This window comes from Struthio camelus, chromosome 12 (assembly GCF_040807025.1).
Source record: "Struthio camelus isolate bStrCam1 chromosome 12, bStrCam1.hap1, whole genome shotgun sequence".
Classification (NCBI taxonomy): Eukaryota; Metazoa; Chordata; class Aves; order Struthioniformes; family Struthionidae; genus Struthio; species Struthio camelus.
This window is the reverse complement of record NC_090953.1, coordinates 14,945,115-14,963,745: the sequence shown is the minus strand read 5'-3', so window position 1 is coordinate 14,963,745 and position 18,631 is coordinate 14,945,115. Positions and strand designations below refer to the sequence as shown.

Here is an 18,631-nt window from a genome sequence, read left to right as displayed (position 1 = left end):
ACTAGAAGTAATTTTGTTGTTTGAATTCTTTGAACACCTAAAAGAAAATTTAAGTTCATCTGCTTCCATGGGAAATGAGTGCTTTTACGTATGATGCGTTCTTCCTGAGACAGCTGAAGTACCTGATTGCTTGTAAATAAACAAACTGGCCAGTCATCTTTGAAGTTTGCTGTAGAACAGGGGAAGATGTTACTTGGAGGTATTTGGAGGTTATTGTTCAGTCCCGTGAGAAGAAAGGTAACTGTATAGAGGCTGTCTTGTGTATACACCTGTGCTTATGGCAAGATGTTTTTTAAGTTCGGTATCCTGTGTATGAGTTCAGGGAAGTGATCTTCCAAATTCTACTAAATGAGGTTTCTTCTCTGGTACTTGCTTGCTCATTTGAATTCTCCTAAGAATCAGAGGCTTTACCATAAGTGTATGTTACTCTTTTTGTTCAGTGTCGTGGAGTTTAGAGGGCTTGAGCAGCCTGGCAGCTATCTGACCCTTGTTCACCTTCTTGCACTCTGTGTTGTTCTGCAGACTTTATACTAAGCAAGAGTAGAACAAGCATGTCTGGGATTAATGACTCTACTCTCTTTATTTTTCCTTTTACAAAGAATAATTAAAACACAAAATTTAGCCCATTCTAAGGAGTAGAACCAAGAAAAAGCATAAAGAGTCCTGGCATCCAGTTCTGTATGTAAGGGTTTAGGTTGCACTTGGAAGTTTTTATGCTAGTCTGCTATATTATGACAACAGCTAAGCTAACTGTTTTCTCGTTCTTTTGTTGTAGTACAATAGGGTTTGGATCCCTGATAGTGAAGAAGTTTGGCAATCTGCAGAAATCACAAAAGACTACAAAGCTGGAGACCATTTGCTTCATGTGCGATTAGACGATGGAACTGTAAGGAGAAAAGCCATAGTTACTGTGGGGTTTGCTGAGATATGTTTTTGCAGAAACATAGGAATCATCATTACTGAATCTAAGTGACTAGTCCATATTGTCCTTTGTTAACTCTACAGCGACCAGAACTTGTTCATATTGAAATTTGTACAGTAAATAGCTACTATATAAAGAGCGCAATCCTACTGTGCATATCAGATTAGTATATACCACATAGTTTAAAGAAGAAAGTTCACTGCACTTTTGAAACAAGCAGGGAAAGTGATCTCAAGTGGACGTAAATTAGAAGCACAAGGCAGGTATAATTACCTCTCACAGAGCTACCCATTTCTTTGTTGTTGTTGTGGTTGTTTTTGAAAAGTTACTGCTTTATATAATATATGAGCTATAGAACCACACTATTATCTACTTACATTTTGTGATACTGATTTTATTTTAAAATGCAGCTGTTCAGCTTGAGAGTAAATTATTGCACAACTTGAGAGTAAATTATTGCACATTTTCCTGATTTATATATATCAAATTGTTTTGAAGTACACAGAGGGGAGTGAAACTAGTTATACATACTATACTGTATCTGTTCATTTTGATATCTGAGTTCTTTACTGATCTGATATTTTGAACACAGTATTTCTGTGTTTCTGCATCTCTGTTCTGTAAAGACAAGTATTAAATCTATGATCTAGATAGAACTATTGAGAGAAACAGAAGCAAGTTTTAAATTTTGTATAAAGATAGCCGAAGGCTTATGAATAGAATTGACTTTGCTTGTGACCATATGCTTACTTTCATTCAATTGCAGCTGGTCTGCCATTTTCATCTTTACTGGAAATATGTTTAGGTGTTTTTTTTTTTTTTTGAGCTTCCTTATTTTTACAGATTTCAATACAAAATATTGTAAATAAAGAGAATGAGGCTTTGTTTTTAATAAACAGTGAAGAGTACTTTCTCAAATGCCACAAGTTCAGTAAGATGTATGGAATTTATGAAAAACAAGATGAGAGAGTGCTCCATCATGCCTGTAAATTTTTGTAAAGATGGACAGAAGATCAGTTTGTGTTTATGCAGCTATTTCAAGTCATTTTTGTTGATAGGAGTTGGATTACCCTGTTGATCCAGTCGCTTTGCCACCCTTACGAAATCCTGATATACTGGTTGGTGAAAATGATCTCACTGCGCTTAGTTATCTCCATGAACCAGCTGTTCTACACAATCTTAAAGTTCGTTTTGTGGAGTCAAAACTTATCTACACCTATAGTGGTAAGCAAAGTCAAATGCAAGGTTTAAAAAATTATTTTTAAAAATTCCTGGGAGTTAATTTACAGTATGATCGGAAGAATGTTTTCCTCTAGTGTATTTAAAATCATTCAGGTTTTTGTATGAATATGGACTTGTCTGCTGATCTTGTATTTCACCTAGTGTAGAAAATACTGCTATTTCATACCAGTTTCACTGTCGTTGCCCGTTTTCATTGACCTAACCCGTGTTTTATTTCTGTTTTGTACACTTTGTTGTAGGAATAATTTTGGTTGCAATGAACCCCTATAAACAGTTGCCGATATATGGAGATGCTATTATCCATGCATATAGTGGTCAGAACATGGGGGACATGGATCCACATATATTTGCTGTGGCAGAAGAAGCTTACAAGCAAATGGCAAGGTTCAGTATGCTGTTTAACATCCATAAATGACGCTTGAAGTCCAGGGCCAGTCAGTATTAAATGTAATATCATTTGACTGTGTATGTGCTATAAGCTATTAAGAATGGGTATTTGGGTAAGCTATTTGAATGGGTAGCTTAGCTAGAGAACGAGTAACTCCTTAATCAGCTGAGGAATTTCTAGAACTCATAACCATTTTTGTTCTTGACCAGGTAAAAAACAAACCTATCTTAGCTGAGTGAGTAGTAATGACATCAGCTTAGATGGTACAAGCACAAAGGAGTAAAAGAAAAGAACAGATGAAAGATGGCAATAATGACAGTTGACCACAGTTGTGTTTTTGTACCTTTGTTTCATATAGATAATTCTTGTATATGTAAGATAGTCTGATAATTCAGTCTGATAGTCTGATTATCTTGTTTTAGAAATAGCAAGAATCAATCTATTATAGTCAGTGGAGAATCAGGAGCTGGAAAGACTGTGTCTGCAAGATACACTATGAGATATTTTGCCACTGTGAGTAAATCAAGCAGTAATGCACACGTGGAGGATAAAGTACTGGCATCCAATCCAATAACTGAGGTAAACTTCAGAAAGTATCTGTCAAGTCTGTACTCATCGAGGAAAGAATTCTGAACGCTGCCGAGCGTCTTTATTTGAACTCTTTAGGTGTTGTATTAGCTGCCAGACTTAGATATCTAAATTAGAAGTTTAGCCTCTGAATGTCATCAAAGGAAAGAGGCAGTCAGTTTCCAAAGGCCCTTTGGAACACCCAGGTTCTGCCTAATTTAATAATTGCCCTTTGGAAGCATTAGTTTGCAATGTTTTATCTGATCAAATCCTATGAATTGGATGATGGCAGAAAAATATTGAGTGAGTTGTTTAGTTTTTTTTTAATTTATGGAAATAGAAAAGGTTAAGATTTCTTTATAGTGACGGGGAAAATTACTTTCTCTAATTCTCAGCTTATGTAGTGTTATATTGTTTGATTTGAGACTTATTTTCATATTTGGGCCTCAACACTTGAATTGAATTGAATGCTGAGATTGACCTATGAGCACCTGAGTTTTTACTACCTTTTATGTGAGTGATCTTTTGAGAAAGTTATTCTTCTGAGAGGTGCTAATAAACCCTAAAAATTTATCATTTTCATAGGCCGTTGGCAATGCAAAAACCACAAGGAATGATAACAGCAGTCGGTTTGGAAAATACACCGAAATCAGTTTTGATCAGAGTTACCAAATCATTGGAGCCAACATGAGAACGTACCTGCTCGAGAAATCCAGAGTTGTCTTTCAGGTGGGTAAAAATAAAGTTGTAAGAAAGTCATTGTGAGCGTAACCTCTAATGTACTATCATTTAACTCTGCTGGTTTAGTATGGAAAGTGTTTTGTGAAGTTTTGCCTAGTAAGTCTAAGAAACGTCTAATTTCTTTTTTAATAGGAGCTAATCTTATTTAGAATAGGAGACTAATTTATTCCATGGTCTTCCTTACCTTAAGTGGAGGACATATCTTAAAGACAGTTCCCAGAGATAAGTGCAGGAGATATTTGAGTAGTCGGTGGCATCTAGCCTCAGCAGTGATACGTGCTAATTGTATCTGGAAAGGAACAGCGTATATAGGGCAGAGAGAGTCTCAGTAAAAAACTGCCTGAATGGTTTATGAAGTCAGGGCTTATGCCATGTGACTCATTACAGTATCAGAGAATAATCGTAATAGTATACTAAAGAAAGCATTTACTTTTATGAAACTACGTTTACAAAGCTTTGCTTTCTAGTAGTAGTATAATTTTTAAGTACTGTGGAAAATAATTCTATATATCTGCTGTCTGAAGGATGGTTTAGAAATAGTTTGGAAGTTTTCTGAGTTGTTATGGGACAGTGTTTCAACTGACACTCCAGGGGAGTTGCTAATTACAGTATTTGTCAGTTCTTATTAGTAGATGATTTTTCAAACTGAAGCAATTATTAGAGTAACCGTTGGAAAGAACTCGACAGAAAGTATACTTAGATTTATTACCTTCAAAGCTCTTGCTGATGTCTAAAATGTGCTATTTTAATATTTATTGAGCAATGCTTATGCAAAACTGTGCTACAGAGGAATTTAAGCTTCAATAACCATTATTTCTTTGCAGCAATATTGTATATCAAATGTTTGTCTGTATTTATTTTTCTTTCTGTAATGGCATTGTTTGCTTTCATTTGCAGTCAGAGAATGAAAGAAATTACCATATATTTTATCAGTTGTGTGCATCTGCTGTACAACCTGAATTCAAGCATCTTCAGTTGGGTAGGTCTGGAGGAAGTAATCTACCCTTCATCTTTGCAATGCAGTCTTTTGAAGATGGGATTTTTAAAAGCTAGTGTTAATTGTCTCATTACCTGAATCTCACTGACTTACAATAAGATTTGTTTTTAAGTCACTTAGCTATTAATCTTGCTGGTATTGAACTTAGTCGCGAATCTAGTAACTTGAATAGCGTGAGATCAAGTACCTAAGTGTCTTGGAAAATCTTAGTCTGATACTTTCTTCAGTGACAGATGCTGTAATGACAGTTTGGGAGCTTGATTCATGTATCTACAGAACAGCTTCAGTTCCACTTGGGAGAGCCAGGCCGTAGGTATATGGTTACTCAGTCTCCATTCCTATTTCTTTGTTAGATCAACTATTAAGATTGCTAGGAATTATGAGTGCTAATTAGTGTTAGCTCTACTGATTAGGCATGTGGATTTCCCTTTACTAGAAAAAAGACCTTCATCATCTCACTGCTGAAGAAGTGTCATCTGACAGCGTCTTTATTTTTCTAGTGTTACAAAGGTCTAGCCAGTGGCTATTCCCAGTCCCTAATTTTCCAGCGTTACAAGTTTTGCTCCTTATCTATAGGAAGCGCAGAAGAATTTAACTATACGAGAATGGGTGGCAGCACGGTTATTGAAGGAGTTGATGACGGAGCAAATATGGTGGAGACTCAGAAGACATTTGCTTTACTGGGTAAATTCTTGACAATACCTACTCAAAAGATTTTAAAATGTTTTTTTTTTTTCCTGAAATGGGCAAAGGTGGTTTGTTTCAGGTGTCCACAACATTAGAAGTAATTACCAAAATAATTTTCTTTGTAGCTTATCCATTTCATTCTTGGTCCGTTTTAAAAGGACTTTGCAAGAACAAGTGACTGTTAACAATTGGTGTTCATTGTTAATGATAGACTCACTAAGGGCTAGAGTCTGACTGGCCCTTAAGCTAACATGCTGTGAAGGAAATGGAATTAGAAGCTGCTTTTCCCCATATGGCTGATGAAAAAGCCAAAGCGGGCTTTAGCTGGAACTTGGGGAGGCACAGGAATTTATGACTAGTCTCATCAGATCAGACAGGCAGGAAGCAGGCAGAACCAGGGCTTTGCACAGCGGTCTGTAGAGCTGCTATACAATCCTTGGCTGTACAGCAAGGCAAGTAATTCAGCGTTGTGCTATTTTAATTAACTGTGATATTTTTGAGTATTTAAAATGATCAAGAATTGTTTTTTTAGGTCTGAAGGAGGATTTTCAGATGGATGTTTTTAAAACACTGGCAGCAATCTTACACTTAGGCAATGTGCAAATAATGGCTGTTGGAGATGAAAGATCATCCATCAGTGTAAGGAAATAACTTATTCAGATATCTGCCACTTCCTTTACATTCTGTGCCAGAAGTCTTTCAGAAATATTTTTTCTAATTTTGGGGGTGCAGAGCAGCATTAAATCTGGTATACTAGAGAGATTTCTGTGTCTTCATCTGTATAGAATCACAGTGATGGCTTTTATGTTAACTCTGTTTCTTTACGCAAGTTCAGAAAGTCTGAACCAAAGGCCAAATTTTTCTGAGAGCGCCTCATATCCAGCTGATGCACAACTGTTGGAAAAGCCAGTTGGGACTGTTTCCAGGGTGCATGAAACAGAGCACTGGCAAAGCTACTCAGAATGCGTCCCAGCAGACTATGCAAGTCCAAAAAGCAAGGACATCTAGATGTAGACTAAAGTAACTTTTTCTTTCTTTGTACGCATCCAATGCATCCCATCCAGTCTGAGTTCTTCTTTCCTGTATCAGTAGTTTTTCTGAGGTTACTTGCTTTAGCAAAACTCTTCTTGATACTTTCCCAGACTAGGAAATTTGAACGGAGTCCCCTGTGTATCGAAAAATAAAAGCCATAGGTTGAAATCAGTGGTGCCAGGATTTCACTGGCTAGATAACAATTATTTATTAAGACATTACATTTAATCTAATAATATTTATTCATCTTCTTTGAAGCCGGAAGATAAACATCTCAATATATTCTGTGAACTTCTGGATTTAAACTGTGACAAAATGGCACAGTGGTTATGCCACCGAAAGATTATCACTACCTCAGAGACTGTAATAAAGCCAATGACAAAATCTCAGGCTGTTAATGCAAGGGATGCTTTGGCAAAGAAGATCTATTCTCATTTATTTGATTTCATTGTGGAAAGAATTAACCAAGCTTTGCATTTCACTGGCAAACAACACACTTTTATTGGTGTTTTGGACATTTATGGGTAAGAATGTTTCTGTAGGCAACTTTACTTTAAGCTGTGCCTTTTCTGTGAAGCTGCTAAGAGACACTTCCTGACTGTCCTGCTAATCTATTTGGAGGGTTTTGTTTTACTAAAAGGAGGTAGTCATGTAAATTCTTGTGCATGCAGGTTCGGGGGACTGTTCTGCATCTATCTGTGCATGTTGGTATTTATTTTGAGCGAGGATTAAATTTGAGTTTTGATTGGATACTTTTAGATTTAACTCTGAATTTTTTAGCTCTGTCATGTCTAGTAACATTAATTTCTAGGGAAGTTTTGAAATGTCTTAGCAGCCGTCGTAGTATTATGGTTATTTAATTTTCTTAGAAATATCATGTTAGTTTCAAAATCTTATAAGGGTATATTACCATTTATGTTTAAATGTCGTGGCATTTATCTTTTCTCCAATGCAGTTGTGTCATCTTCCTTTTTCTTATTCAACATGTATTTCAGCTTTGAAACATTTGATGTGAACAGTTTTGAACAATTTTGCATCAATTATGCTAATGAAAAACTTCAGCAGCAATTTAACCTGGTATGTTACTGTGTTTATTATAGTTGTTTTTCTTATTTGCATCAGTTTTGAGATGATTCATAATTTGAAGAGTTAATATTATTGGGATATTTGTATTTGAGTAATAGATACTACCAGACCATGGCTATCCAGTAATGGATAAAAAATATTTATATACATATACACACACACATACATACATATATGCATAAATAAATATAAATTTTCTGAGTTTGTTTTCTTACAAAGCAGAAATCTACTCTATTACAAAATATAATTGTTTTGTTCGTTTCTGTCGTGTATATATATATATATACATATATATATATATATATATATACAAGCACACATATGCATGCACAAATACGTGTGATGTCTAAATTTGCTTTCTAAATTGTTAACTTAGACTTTCCATTATTTTCCTGTATCTAGCATGTCTTTAAACTTGAACAAGAAGAATATATGAAGGAAGATATCCCATGGACTTTAATAGACTTTTATGACAATCAGCCTGTCATTGACCTTATTGAAGCTAAAATGGGAATTTTAGAACTTCTGGATGAAGAGTGCTTGGTAATTTAAAAATTCTTGCACCTATGAGCTGATATAAAACTATCTGTGTTGTTACAAGTTGGGCTAATGGGTCAATCCATATTTTGTTCCTTTTAAATGGAAAGATGAGCATTTTTTTATGAAAAGAAAATTTACCTGATTGCTCTCTATTTCGTGATTTTAATTTTTAGACACTTACTCTTATTTTCTCATGTAAAATTAAGACCCTAAAACCAGATTCTTACCTAGAAGCTAGCCTAGCAACTAGATTTTGTTCACACTAAGTGTGAAGGCAGCACTAGAAAAGGTTAACCAGAGATGCGGAGGGATTTTCATCCTTGAATGTTTTCAGGATTTAGATTCAGCTGAAAGTTTGGCCTGTTATTGATGGTAGTCTTGCTCTGAGCAAGAGTTTGGACTACGCAGTCTCCATGGGTCCCTTCTAACCTATATTGCTACAATTCACTGATTCCATGAGTCACTGATTTTGATACAAAAAAAACCCCAGTCTTTGTTTTCTTTTTTTTGCAAGCTCTTGTTAGATGCCACACACCTACATCTTTACTCTTCCTTTTTCAGTCCTATTATTTTTTCTCTGTGCTTCTCTCCGGACCGTAGTAATTCTTGAATCTTTTTTTTTTTCCTTCTGCACGTACGTAGTTTCCCTTGTTTTCCCTGCCTCTTAAAGTAGCTTTATCAGTGATGAACAGGGCAGAGAAAAGCAAGCTCCCTTAAAATGCTCTCCAGAAGCATGTGTTCTGTGATGTTGGCAACTCTTAACTTCTCAGAATCCAAACCACAGAGTGATATGGGGGAAATTAGGAGATGTTTCCTAACTCATCAGCTTACTTGTTAGTTTGCTCATTAGCATTCTCATGGACCTGATTATCATAAGACCAGATGAATATGGTATTCCTATTTTGGTGTCATACAGTTATCATCCTCTCAGGACAAAATGATTCCTGACTCCTCAAAGGATTTTCTCTAGTCAGCAAATTTGGGAGTTAATGCGATCCTCTCTCTTAAAATGATTTCTACAGGGAGCCCTGGGCTATTTCGAAAAGACAAAAACCTGGGTGTTATTAGGCCTCGTACCTCACTGAACATATATTATTCAGATAGCCTTTGTTGATAGTAAGCAGTTTTGCTATTTTTAACAGTCAACAGAGTTTTGTTAAAGAGAGGTCACTCATCTCGTTTTTACAGTTACCTCATGGAACAGATGAAAACTGGCTTCAAAAGCTATATAATAATTTTGTCAACAAAAATGCACTCTTTGAAAAGCCAAGGATGTCAAACACATCTTTCATCATTCAACACTTTGCTGATAAGGTAGAGCGTACACAATCCAGTATTATTTCACCATATTTCTAGCTGTATCTCAGAAAAGAAACTTATAAAACGTGGAGAAAATATTAACCACACTTTTTTTGGAACATGTATATCTTCTATCTTCAATACATATTATTTATTTATTAGTAATACTGATCGTGACATGTCATTTAAGCATAGGAAGTGCCAGTTATTTACATTTGGAAAGTGTTCATTTTTTTGGCATTTTTGTTTGAAATCATAGAAGAGAATAATGAAAGGAGGAAAGAAATTCCTGATGAAGGCAGAAGGAAATGGCGGTTAAAGTGCATTTTGGCAATTGATCCTGCTTCTGAATTTGCAGCGTACATGTGTTTATGTATGCTTGCCCTAATGAAACTGGTTTCAGCTGTCTTGTTTAGGACTAATAAAGACCTGTTGTCCACCACAGCTTAGAGAGTAAAATTTATTGTTTTGATAACTGTTCGTGTATTGCTCAGAAGTTAACAATGTCACCTCTTTGCACAGGTAGAATATAAATGTGAAGGATTTCTGGAAAAAAACAGAGATACGGTGTATGAAGTATTAATTGAAATCCTGAAAAAGAGCAAGGTTTGTGAACATTAAGCGATGATTAATTTCCTAGATACATGATTTGGAATTAATTCAGATCTAATTTTCACAGATTTGTTGTGATAAAAAGGCGTTTTTATTTAATAGTCTGAGTCTGTTGGTTTACATCTTCATTTGTATAAATCTACAAGAAAAGTTGTAGTTTTAACTTCAAAATCACATACAAGATGAGAAAGCACTGTTTTACACTATGTCATTTTAAGTACATTTACTTTGTTACCTAAGTTAGTATTTTTTGTTTTCTTAATATCACTAATGAGTAGCGTTTTGGAGTCCTTGAAACTGAACAATAGCCTAAATTAAACTTTTTTTTTAAATGTAGCTTTGAAAGGTGGTTTATCATTAACTGCTGCCTTTTGTTTACTTTTCAAAAGAGTTTAAAAGAATACTCAGCCAGATGAAGTGAATGCCAGGTCAGGGAAAACATCAGCGGTGTTATATGGGCCTTCCACTTCCCATGTGCTTGAAAGCCCTGTCCCTTTCAGGACTACAGCCTTGAGAGTACAGGATTATTATTAAGAAGCTAGCTTAAGATGACCAAGAAAAGCATATTCTTCATTTAAATTAAATATTGTGAAACTACTTATTAAGTTGTTTCATGTTCGGTTCTTTCTGTATTTATATGTGTATCTGCTCATACTGGAAAGGCTTGTGTAGGCCCCCATACCATTGCCAAGTTTTGTCAATGAAATGCAAAGGGTTCACAGTAGGTTTAGGACTACTGTGGCTGTATCTACAGTGATTGTTTGTTTGTTGCTTAAAGACCCAGTTCCAAGTTCTACAATACCTGGCTTAGGGTTTAAGGTGGACAATTTTTGCTTTTTATGTTACAGTAATGACAAGTTTTTTGTTAAAATGTTATTACAGTTGCACAGTATTTAACTGTGATTCTTTCACCACACTTGTAGTTTCATCTGTGTGCAAACTTTTTTCAAGACAATCCAGTGTCCGTTTCACCTTTCAGTTCAGCTATAAACATCAAATCTGCAAGACCTGTTCTCAAGTCGCCTAACAAACAGTTCCGGATGACAGTTGGCAGCAAGGTACTGTATAAATGTACTACTCTGTGAGGCTTATACTTTTAGGAATGCGTAGTGGGCAGTCTGGAACTATGGCACTGTATTCTATTACTATTTACTGTGGAGTATCGGCTTTGCAGTGTGAGAATCGGCCACAATACAAACTAATGCTGCAGGTCTGGGTGTAAGATTATATACTTAATGTATGTATCGGAAGCTGTTAGGTACAAATGTTGCCTGTATTTAAGACCAAAACCCTAAGAAAATCTCCCCGTCTTCAGCTACTAACAGAGAATTAAAAAACTGAGATTTGACTTTTTACTTAGCTGTAAAAGTTTCATTAGCAAAACTGCTACGTCTTATATTTTCTAGTTCCGCAGTTCTTTGTATTTACTTATGGAGACACTTAATGCAACCACTCCGCATTATGTACGATGCATAAAGCCAAATGATGAGAAGTTGCCTTTTGAGTAAGTAGATGAGAAGTATTGAGCTGTTATATTATATCTAAAGTTGAAAGAGTATTTTTCTGTTTCACATAAACTACATGTCAGCAAGTTAGTTTCTTGTTCAGTAACTTCACATACAGAACATACTTTTCCTTTAATGAAAGCTGCAGAAAACAATATTATATTCTTACATAAGTAGAATCATTCAGTAAGTTATTTGTATCCTAGAAAATTGTTGTTACGCTAAAAATTTTCAAGTCAGATATTAGTATTTGCATATTTGTCATAATATTTTTGGAGGACAGGTTGTCCGTTTTAGATTTAAGTTGATGGAAATTTTGTATAGGTGTGTTTGCTCTCGTTCTGTATGGATTGTTTCCATTCATATTCAGGGGAGAAGAGCCACTGCCATTTTTGTTTTAACTTCTTTTTGTCCTCAGAAATATTTGTTAGAAGGTTAGAAATCAGAAAAGCTGTGAGCACTGTTGAACATAACCATGCCTTTTTCCCAGAATTTCGTACCATCTTAATGTTATAATACAATCAGGTACACCAGATATTCGGTGTTTGCAAAATTACTCTCTCCAGCTTTGTAACCACTAAGCGTAAATAGGGGTAGACTTTCATGCAGGTATTAGTCTCTTTCATGGACAGATAGGTGGAAGCTTTTGAGTTTCAGGTATGCAGCGTCTTGTTGGAAGGCAATGTATTGACGAATGAAATATATGCCTTTTTCATATCTCAGTAGGAGAGAAGAGGCAAACTTGGCTGTTTGATGCTAAATTAGTTTTAAAAGGTGTAGTAGCTCACTTTTGTTAGTGCCATATAAAATCCACCTGTGCAAAACTTGTTACAAGTGCCAGTGCTTCAAGTGCCTGAACTGAGACTTCATTGCTCTGTGTAATGGCAATGAGTGGGAAAAATGATTTGGATAATGTAAAACATTTTCAAAATAGACTAAAAGAGCTTATAATAAGTTTTAAAGGAATAATATAATGGCCCATGAACCATGGGGATCGATTAGCTAGTACCGAACTGACACCATAGCATACTGCTTTGTGGGCATATCAGCTCTGATCCAGGATTGGTATAGGGCAGGGGATCTTTCCGTTCCTTATGTTCTAAATCTTGAACCCAGATATTCAAGAGTAGATTCTGGTTTATTCCTAATCAGTGTGCTAAGGAGTGCCTAGAGGGAGTTACATCCCAATAGACTACCGCCAAAGTAATTTGTTTCTATGCGTGTTTTGTGCTGAGGGTAGCATGATTCTTCACTGCTTGGCGATATGAACTTTCAGGCTTAGTATTGAAAGGAAACAAGGCTTTTCATAAGAGAGAAATAAATGTATTCTTCCTTTTTTATTAAGGAAATAAAAAGAAAACTCAGATACTCCCCACTACATAAAAAGAAAAACAAGTAAGACATCATTTACAAAAAAAAAATGGAGAGCCCTGTGCCTTATAAGCAGAAATATAAGTCCAGCTGATAAAATTGTTATGATTTTGTATAGCATGCCGAACCCAGCAAAAATATAAACTATAACTCTGCTTTTTAGGTTTGACTCAAAAAGGGTGGCTCAGCAACTACGAGCATGTGGTGTTTTGGAAACTATTCGAATTAGTGCACAGAGCTATCCGTCCAGGTAAGCGTAGCAGTAGGCCTTCATATATGAAAAATATACTTAAATCTCTTTTAAATAAGTAAGATCTGCTAAATTTTAATTTTTCAGGTGGACTTACATTGAATTTTTCAGCCGATACAGCATTCTTATGACACAGCAGGAACTCTCCTTAAATGATAAGAAGCAGATTTGCAAGATTGTTTTGCAGAGGCTAATCCAGGTTAGTGTGTATGCACTGATCCATTATGTATTATAGCATCTCTTATTAATATAAGATCTCTCTCCCAAATGTATTATATCACTCCATAAATAGGAAAGACAGCGTTACATTTACCTTATTGCTAGGCACATACCGATAATGTGTCTTTCCTGATCTAGTGTGTTGGGATTCAATAACCTTGTGGTGTTCTTCATGTGATATTGATTCATGAAGTGGCCATAGACAGATGATTTTACCTTTCCATGATTAACATGCTCACTAGTGAAATGGAAGATATTCTACCTATCTTTACAAATCAGTGAATAGTAAACAGTATAAATTTGCCAAGTACTGTAAGTCTGTGTACTCTAAGAGGGCTTTGCGTGGTGGAATGCAGCGTGTTGGAGAATTATTGTAAAAATGTGCTATTTAGCATGCTGTGTGTTGAAGCCAAGAGTTTCTCCCAACAGAGTCTGTTCAGGTCTTTGTTGTGGTTTAATAAGTAAGTTGTGTTTACTGTTGAGTTTACTCTGGGTTATTTTTTCCATAAGGAAGACCTTAAAAACTGTGGTCCTCTTCCTCTTAGCTTTAGAAATACCTTGTCACTTTTTGCCCGTAGGCTGTTTTTGAATGATGTGTAGCTGAACAATAGCATTTATTCACAGCCCTCCACCTCAGATGGAGATGGCTTGCTTACAGAGATGGCTGCAGTTCAATAGCTGTACATTTATAGCTATAAGGGAGCAGCAAGGGTAGGCAGAGGCAGTCACCCTCTGACAAGGGTGCAGGCCCTGACTGCCAGGCAAGTCCGTAGTGATGAGGCAGCTCCAAGCTGAGCCAGGAAGTCAAGTCAGCGCATCAGCATTGGGTTCAGACTCAGAGAGGTACAAGCCTGAGTGCAGACACGCTTGCAGTGTCGCTCAGGCAGAGACGTGAGCTACACGCCTCTTAGACCTCTAGGTACAGACCCAGCTACAGACCTCTACAAACCTCAGGGCAAGAGTTTGAGCTTAAAAGCAGCTCCTGAATGACGGCGTGCAGGCCCCTGCTTCCCAGAGCTTTTTCTCCCACAGCTCAGTGATTCAAGGCTGGACATCTGCACCAAAAGCTAGCACTGAGCCCAAGCAGCCAAACTCCTGGGAAGAGGGGTGAAGAGGTTGCATTAAGGGCCCTGACAATAAGTCCAGATCCTCCTTTTAATATGAGATCACTGGGTTAGGGGTTTGGATGCGATTCTCTGGTTCTTTCTTGCTTTGTGGATTTCCCCTCCGTATACTCGTATCTATAAAGAAGGCAGAGAGGATGTTCTTTAGCAAGATCATGTCATTTGAGTATAGCTTGGCTAAAGTGATAGTTTATGCAAAGGAGAGAATGTCTGCTCAACTAAAATAAAATAAAAACTTAATATACCTATTGTTTTCTTTGTCAGGATCCTAACCAATTCCGGTTTGGGAGAACAAAAATCTTCTTCAGAGCAGGACAGGTTGCTTACTTGGAAAAACTGCGATCAGATAAACTGAGACATGCATGCATCACGATCCAAAAGAGTGTTCGAGGCTGGCTGCAGCGGAAGAAATTCCTTCTCATAAAGCGAGCAGCTATTATAATACAGCAGTATTTCCGTGGGCAGCGGACTGTACGGTACTTTTGGCTAATAAATGAGGTTGCTGTTAGGGCATGCCTGAAGATACTGGGAAGGTCAAACTCATGCCCAACACTAATTTGGAAGTGTAATTTTACAGAAGAGCAATCCAGATTATATTTTATTCCTCGATTGTAATTACCAACCTGAAAATGTTCAAGTCATTCAGCTGATTTGAAGAACACACTCTAGCAGATTTCAGATGTCTGCCAGATTCCTGACAGACCTGTCTACCTGTGAGGAACTCAGTCCATAACTAATACTGAGTGACCTAACTGTGAACTTGGGGTCACTACTTAGCTTCAGAGCCAGAAAATAAATTAGGTAGCAGAAAGCAAAATCACTTTGCAAGGGTCTACATATTAGTGTGTACAAATTATTATGAGGAATTGTTTATCCAGTAAACCGCAACAGTCGTTCACAGAGCAGACTGAGAGAGAAGTGACACTGTATAGGCTGTGAACATTTCAGAAAGAGACCATCAGAACAGTTGCTTGTGAAAAACATCTTTATTGGTTTGAGTTGTTCTCTCACCTTCCCTTTAATTGAAGAGAAAGCTGTTTTTTAGGTAGTGGGTGCCATTTCCCAATATCTTCTGCTTCTCGAAATCATCTCCCTGAAGCAGGGTGACCTCTTTCCTACTGCTGGGCATATGTGAGGAAGTTAACATGAAATAAACTAGTGCACGAGTTTACTGAGCTCTGGTACCCTGCACTTTCTGTTTCCGTGAGACTCTTCATGCGCAAGAAAAGCGAGAGACTAAGAAATCAGATGGTCTAGCTGGTGAGCGCGTACCATGGTGTGGTGCCCCTAAGGACAGCATTCCAGCCTTCCTAGCTGTCACTTACCGTGAAATCCAGTTGCTGCATGTGGCAGAAAAGGGCTGACATGCAAGACCCTCGAGGTGCTCTTAGAAGCTGCTCCCCCCTATTCAGGATTTAATTAGCACCTTTTATGACCTTTAATCATGAGCTAAGACTGACCATGGCTTTCTGGCACTTGAATTGAGATTTGTCTCTGTACGTCAGGCTTTTCCCTCCAGGAATGAAGCAAATGAAATATGACATTCTGTCAATACACCTCGAGGGAATATACCTCATTTTGGTCCTGACTGCGCCTCCATTTTGTACTTGGTTGATACAGGTTCACTTTTATTATCATAAACTGTTTGCATTGCAAGTGTTGTCATGAAAGTAATACTAAAAACTGTGTGTTTAGCTAAAAGCATTAGTTCTACATGATATTAATTGTCAACCAAACTAGTTTTTTTGTTGTTTGGCTGACTGAGGGAATGAGCAAGAGAAAGCTAATGTGACCTAAGTAAACTTATTGTCTTTTGATTTAAGGCAAGCTGTAACTGCAACAGCTCTGAAGCAAACCTGGGCAGCTATAGTTATTCAGAAACACTGTCGGGGTTACCTGGTTCGTAAACTTTGCCAGCTCATCCATGTGGCTGCTGTAACAATTCAAGCTTATACAAGAGGATTTCTAGCGAGGAAAAAATACCGGAAGGTACAGCCAATAAAATTTGATTTCAGTAACTGGAAATAATTTCTTGTACTACAAGGAAGATGGAGACAAGGAGAATGACACATAATACTTTACCTTTTGTATGTATGGTTCTCAGACCTTCTAGTGTATTGGTATACAGTTATTGTTAATATATTGATACACAATAGGTTAGATCTCATCTGACAGTTACTAAGAACTATTAGATTGTCTGATTTATACTTGTTGGAGATAACATAATGCGATTATTACGGTGGTTCCGATATGCGTGCAGTTCAAACATTTCAGTATTTTGCTGTTTCTGATAGAAGCATTGTCGTCACCAGTGTATGTCGATTTATAGGATATTTTAATTGATGCTGATTGATCCACAGATAATTACAGACAGATGTTAATATTTTCTTTTATAGATGCTTGAAGAACACAAGGCTGTAATCCTTCAGAAATATGCCCGTGCATGGCTCGCAAGGCGCAGATTTCAGAATATTCGGCGTTTTGTATTGAATATCCAGCTTTCATACAGAGTTCAGCGACTGCAGAAAAGGATAGAGGAACAGGTGAAGGACACCAGTCTGTTGATGTTTTTTATTAATTTTTGTGTCATATCAGTTTTATTCAGAGCTCTTGTGTTTACTAGATGCTTAAAATATACATAGTTCATTTGACAAGACAAGAAGTATGTAAGGGGTATGGCCCTTTATAACAAATCAATAACATTCTTCCTGAATTCCACACTGTTGTTTCTGTCTGTTACAAGGTTCCCTTGTTTTTGAAGCATATGGTACTGAGATTTTCAGGTTAGCTGTGCCAAGGAGAAGAGTCTCCAGTTGGCATTTTTTACTGTTCATAACGAGTCAGTCCTATGTCTGGATGGGATTAATCTTATTAGGATAAAGGACATGTTAGTTACAGTTCTGGTTCAATATATTTGGTGAATTTTGGGAATTCAGTGTTGTGTTTATTTCAGTGCTTGCTTCTGAGAGCCATACTGGCCAAATTGTCTTTGATATGGTACCTTTAATCTAGCTGATGGAAACAATGCCTAGTTGAAGAGATTATGACTTAGCTGGGGTTCAGGTGCTTCCTCACAGTTGAGGAGAGGCAAAGTACAGATTGCATTGCCCAGGTGCTGCTTGATGTTTGTTCTGATAAGCCACAAAGAGTTCTGTGTAAACACAGTTATAATTTACTGATATATTCAAAATTCATTTTAAAAAGTACTCAGCTATACAAGAGTGCTGGTAAGCAACACCAAAAGGGCAGTTTGATTGAAAGATGGAGCTGAATTTTTTTGCAGTAGTTTTTTAAGGGAACATATAAATACAAAATGATACGTGTTTTTCTGTTTTATTTTAACCTGTGTTACTTATTGTAGAGTAAAGAAAATCATGGCTTGCTGGAGAGATTAACCAACCTGGCTTCAGCTCATATGAATGACTTGGATACAATTCAGAAACTTGAATTAGATCTTGAAAAGTTAACTGCACAGAAGAGAACATTTGAGGAGAAAGGGAGGAAATATAAAGAGGACAGTGAACAGGTAAATTTTCCAAAGATCATCTTGGTGCTTGTAATTTGGTTTAAAAATGACTTCCAGTTTTATCAAATGCATGATTCTGAGAGTTAAGTAACCTCACTTTTGTGAGGGAGGGAAGGATGAGGAAAGGAGGAGGGAGTCTGTATGTGCTTGTTACAAGTGTAAGACCTTCTGTGACCTATTTCTTCTTCCGTCTTAATGCTTATTTTTTGTGCATACAGAAAATCTTAAAACTTGAGAACCAGAATAAAGAACTGCGAGAACAGAGAGAGACCTTAGAAAGAAAGCTGCAAGAAAAAAATGAGGAAATGAAAGGTATAGTAATTAAAAGGAGCTTTAAAGCAGTTATGGCGGGGGGAATGCTGTAAAGTCAGCTTTTACAGCAAGTGTAAATGGCTATTATTATATTAAAAACGATATAAATGCTCAGTTTACAGTAATTTAAAAGTATGTCCTAGGCTTCTCTTCTCTGAAGCTAGCTTAGAATGTGTAGTGCAAATGCTTTTAATGTAATAGCTCGTTCAGT

At 36.8% G+C, this 18,631-nt stretch overlaps 1 protein-coding gene across 2 annotated transcripts in view; it reads left to right on the top strand.

The window, feature by feature from the left end:
* Positions 1 to 18,631, top strand: part of MYO5C (myosin VC) — a 43,018-nt gene that overhangs the window by 3,329 nt on the left and 21,058 nt on the right. For both annotated transcript variants that reach the window (XR_011143658.1, XM_068958025.1), the window contains exons 2-23: positions 776 to 886; positions 1,981 to 2,146; positions 2,404 to 2,548; positions 2,975 to 3,131; positions 3,705 to 3,848; positions 4,758 to 4,839; positions 5,434 to 5,541; positions 6,077 to 6,183; positions 6,835 to 7,100; positions 7,572 to 7,653; positions 8,065 to 8,205; positions 9,391 to 9,516; positions 10,024 to 10,107; positions 11,037 to 11,171; positions 11,520 to 11,617; positions 13,153 to 13,239; positions 13,327 to 13,438; positions 14,847 to 15,058; positions 16,406 to 16,571; positions 16,979 to 17,125; positions 17,944 to 18,108; positions 18,327 to 18,420. Coding sequence is in view for 1 of the 2 variants with exons in the window: in XM_068958025.1 (XP_068814126.1) it covers positions 776 to 886; positions 1,981 to 2,146; positions 2,404 to 2,548; positions 2,975 to 3,131; positions 3,705 to 3,848; positions 4,758 to 4,839; positions 5,434 to 5,541; positions 6,077 to 6,183; positions 6,835 to 7,100; positions 7,572 to 7,653; positions 8,065 to 8,205; positions 9,391 to 9,516; positions 10,024 to 10,107; positions 11,037 to 11,171; positions 11,520 to 11,617; positions 13,153 to 13,239; positions 13,327 to 13,438; positions 14,847 to 15,058; positions 16,406 to 16,571; positions 16,979 to 17,125; positions 17,944 to 18,108; positions 18,327 to 18,420 (2,935 nt within the window). In the remaining variant the exon portion in view is untranslated. The remainder of the gene's footprint in view (positions 1 to 775; positions 887 to 1,980; positions 2,147 to 2,403; positions 2,549 to 2,974; positions 3,132 to 3,704; positions 3,849 to 4,757; positions 4,840 to 5,433; positions 5,542 to 6,076; positions 6,184 to 6,834; positions 7,101 to 7,571; positions 7,654 to 8,064; positions 8,206 to 9,390; positions 9,517 to 10,023; positions 10,108 to 11,036; positions 11,172 to 11,519; positions 11,618 to 13,152; positions 13,240 to 13,326; positions 13,439 to 14,846; positions 15,059 to 16,405; positions 16,572 to 16,978; positions 17,126 to 17,943; positions 18,109 to 18,326; positions 18,421 to 18,631) is intronic.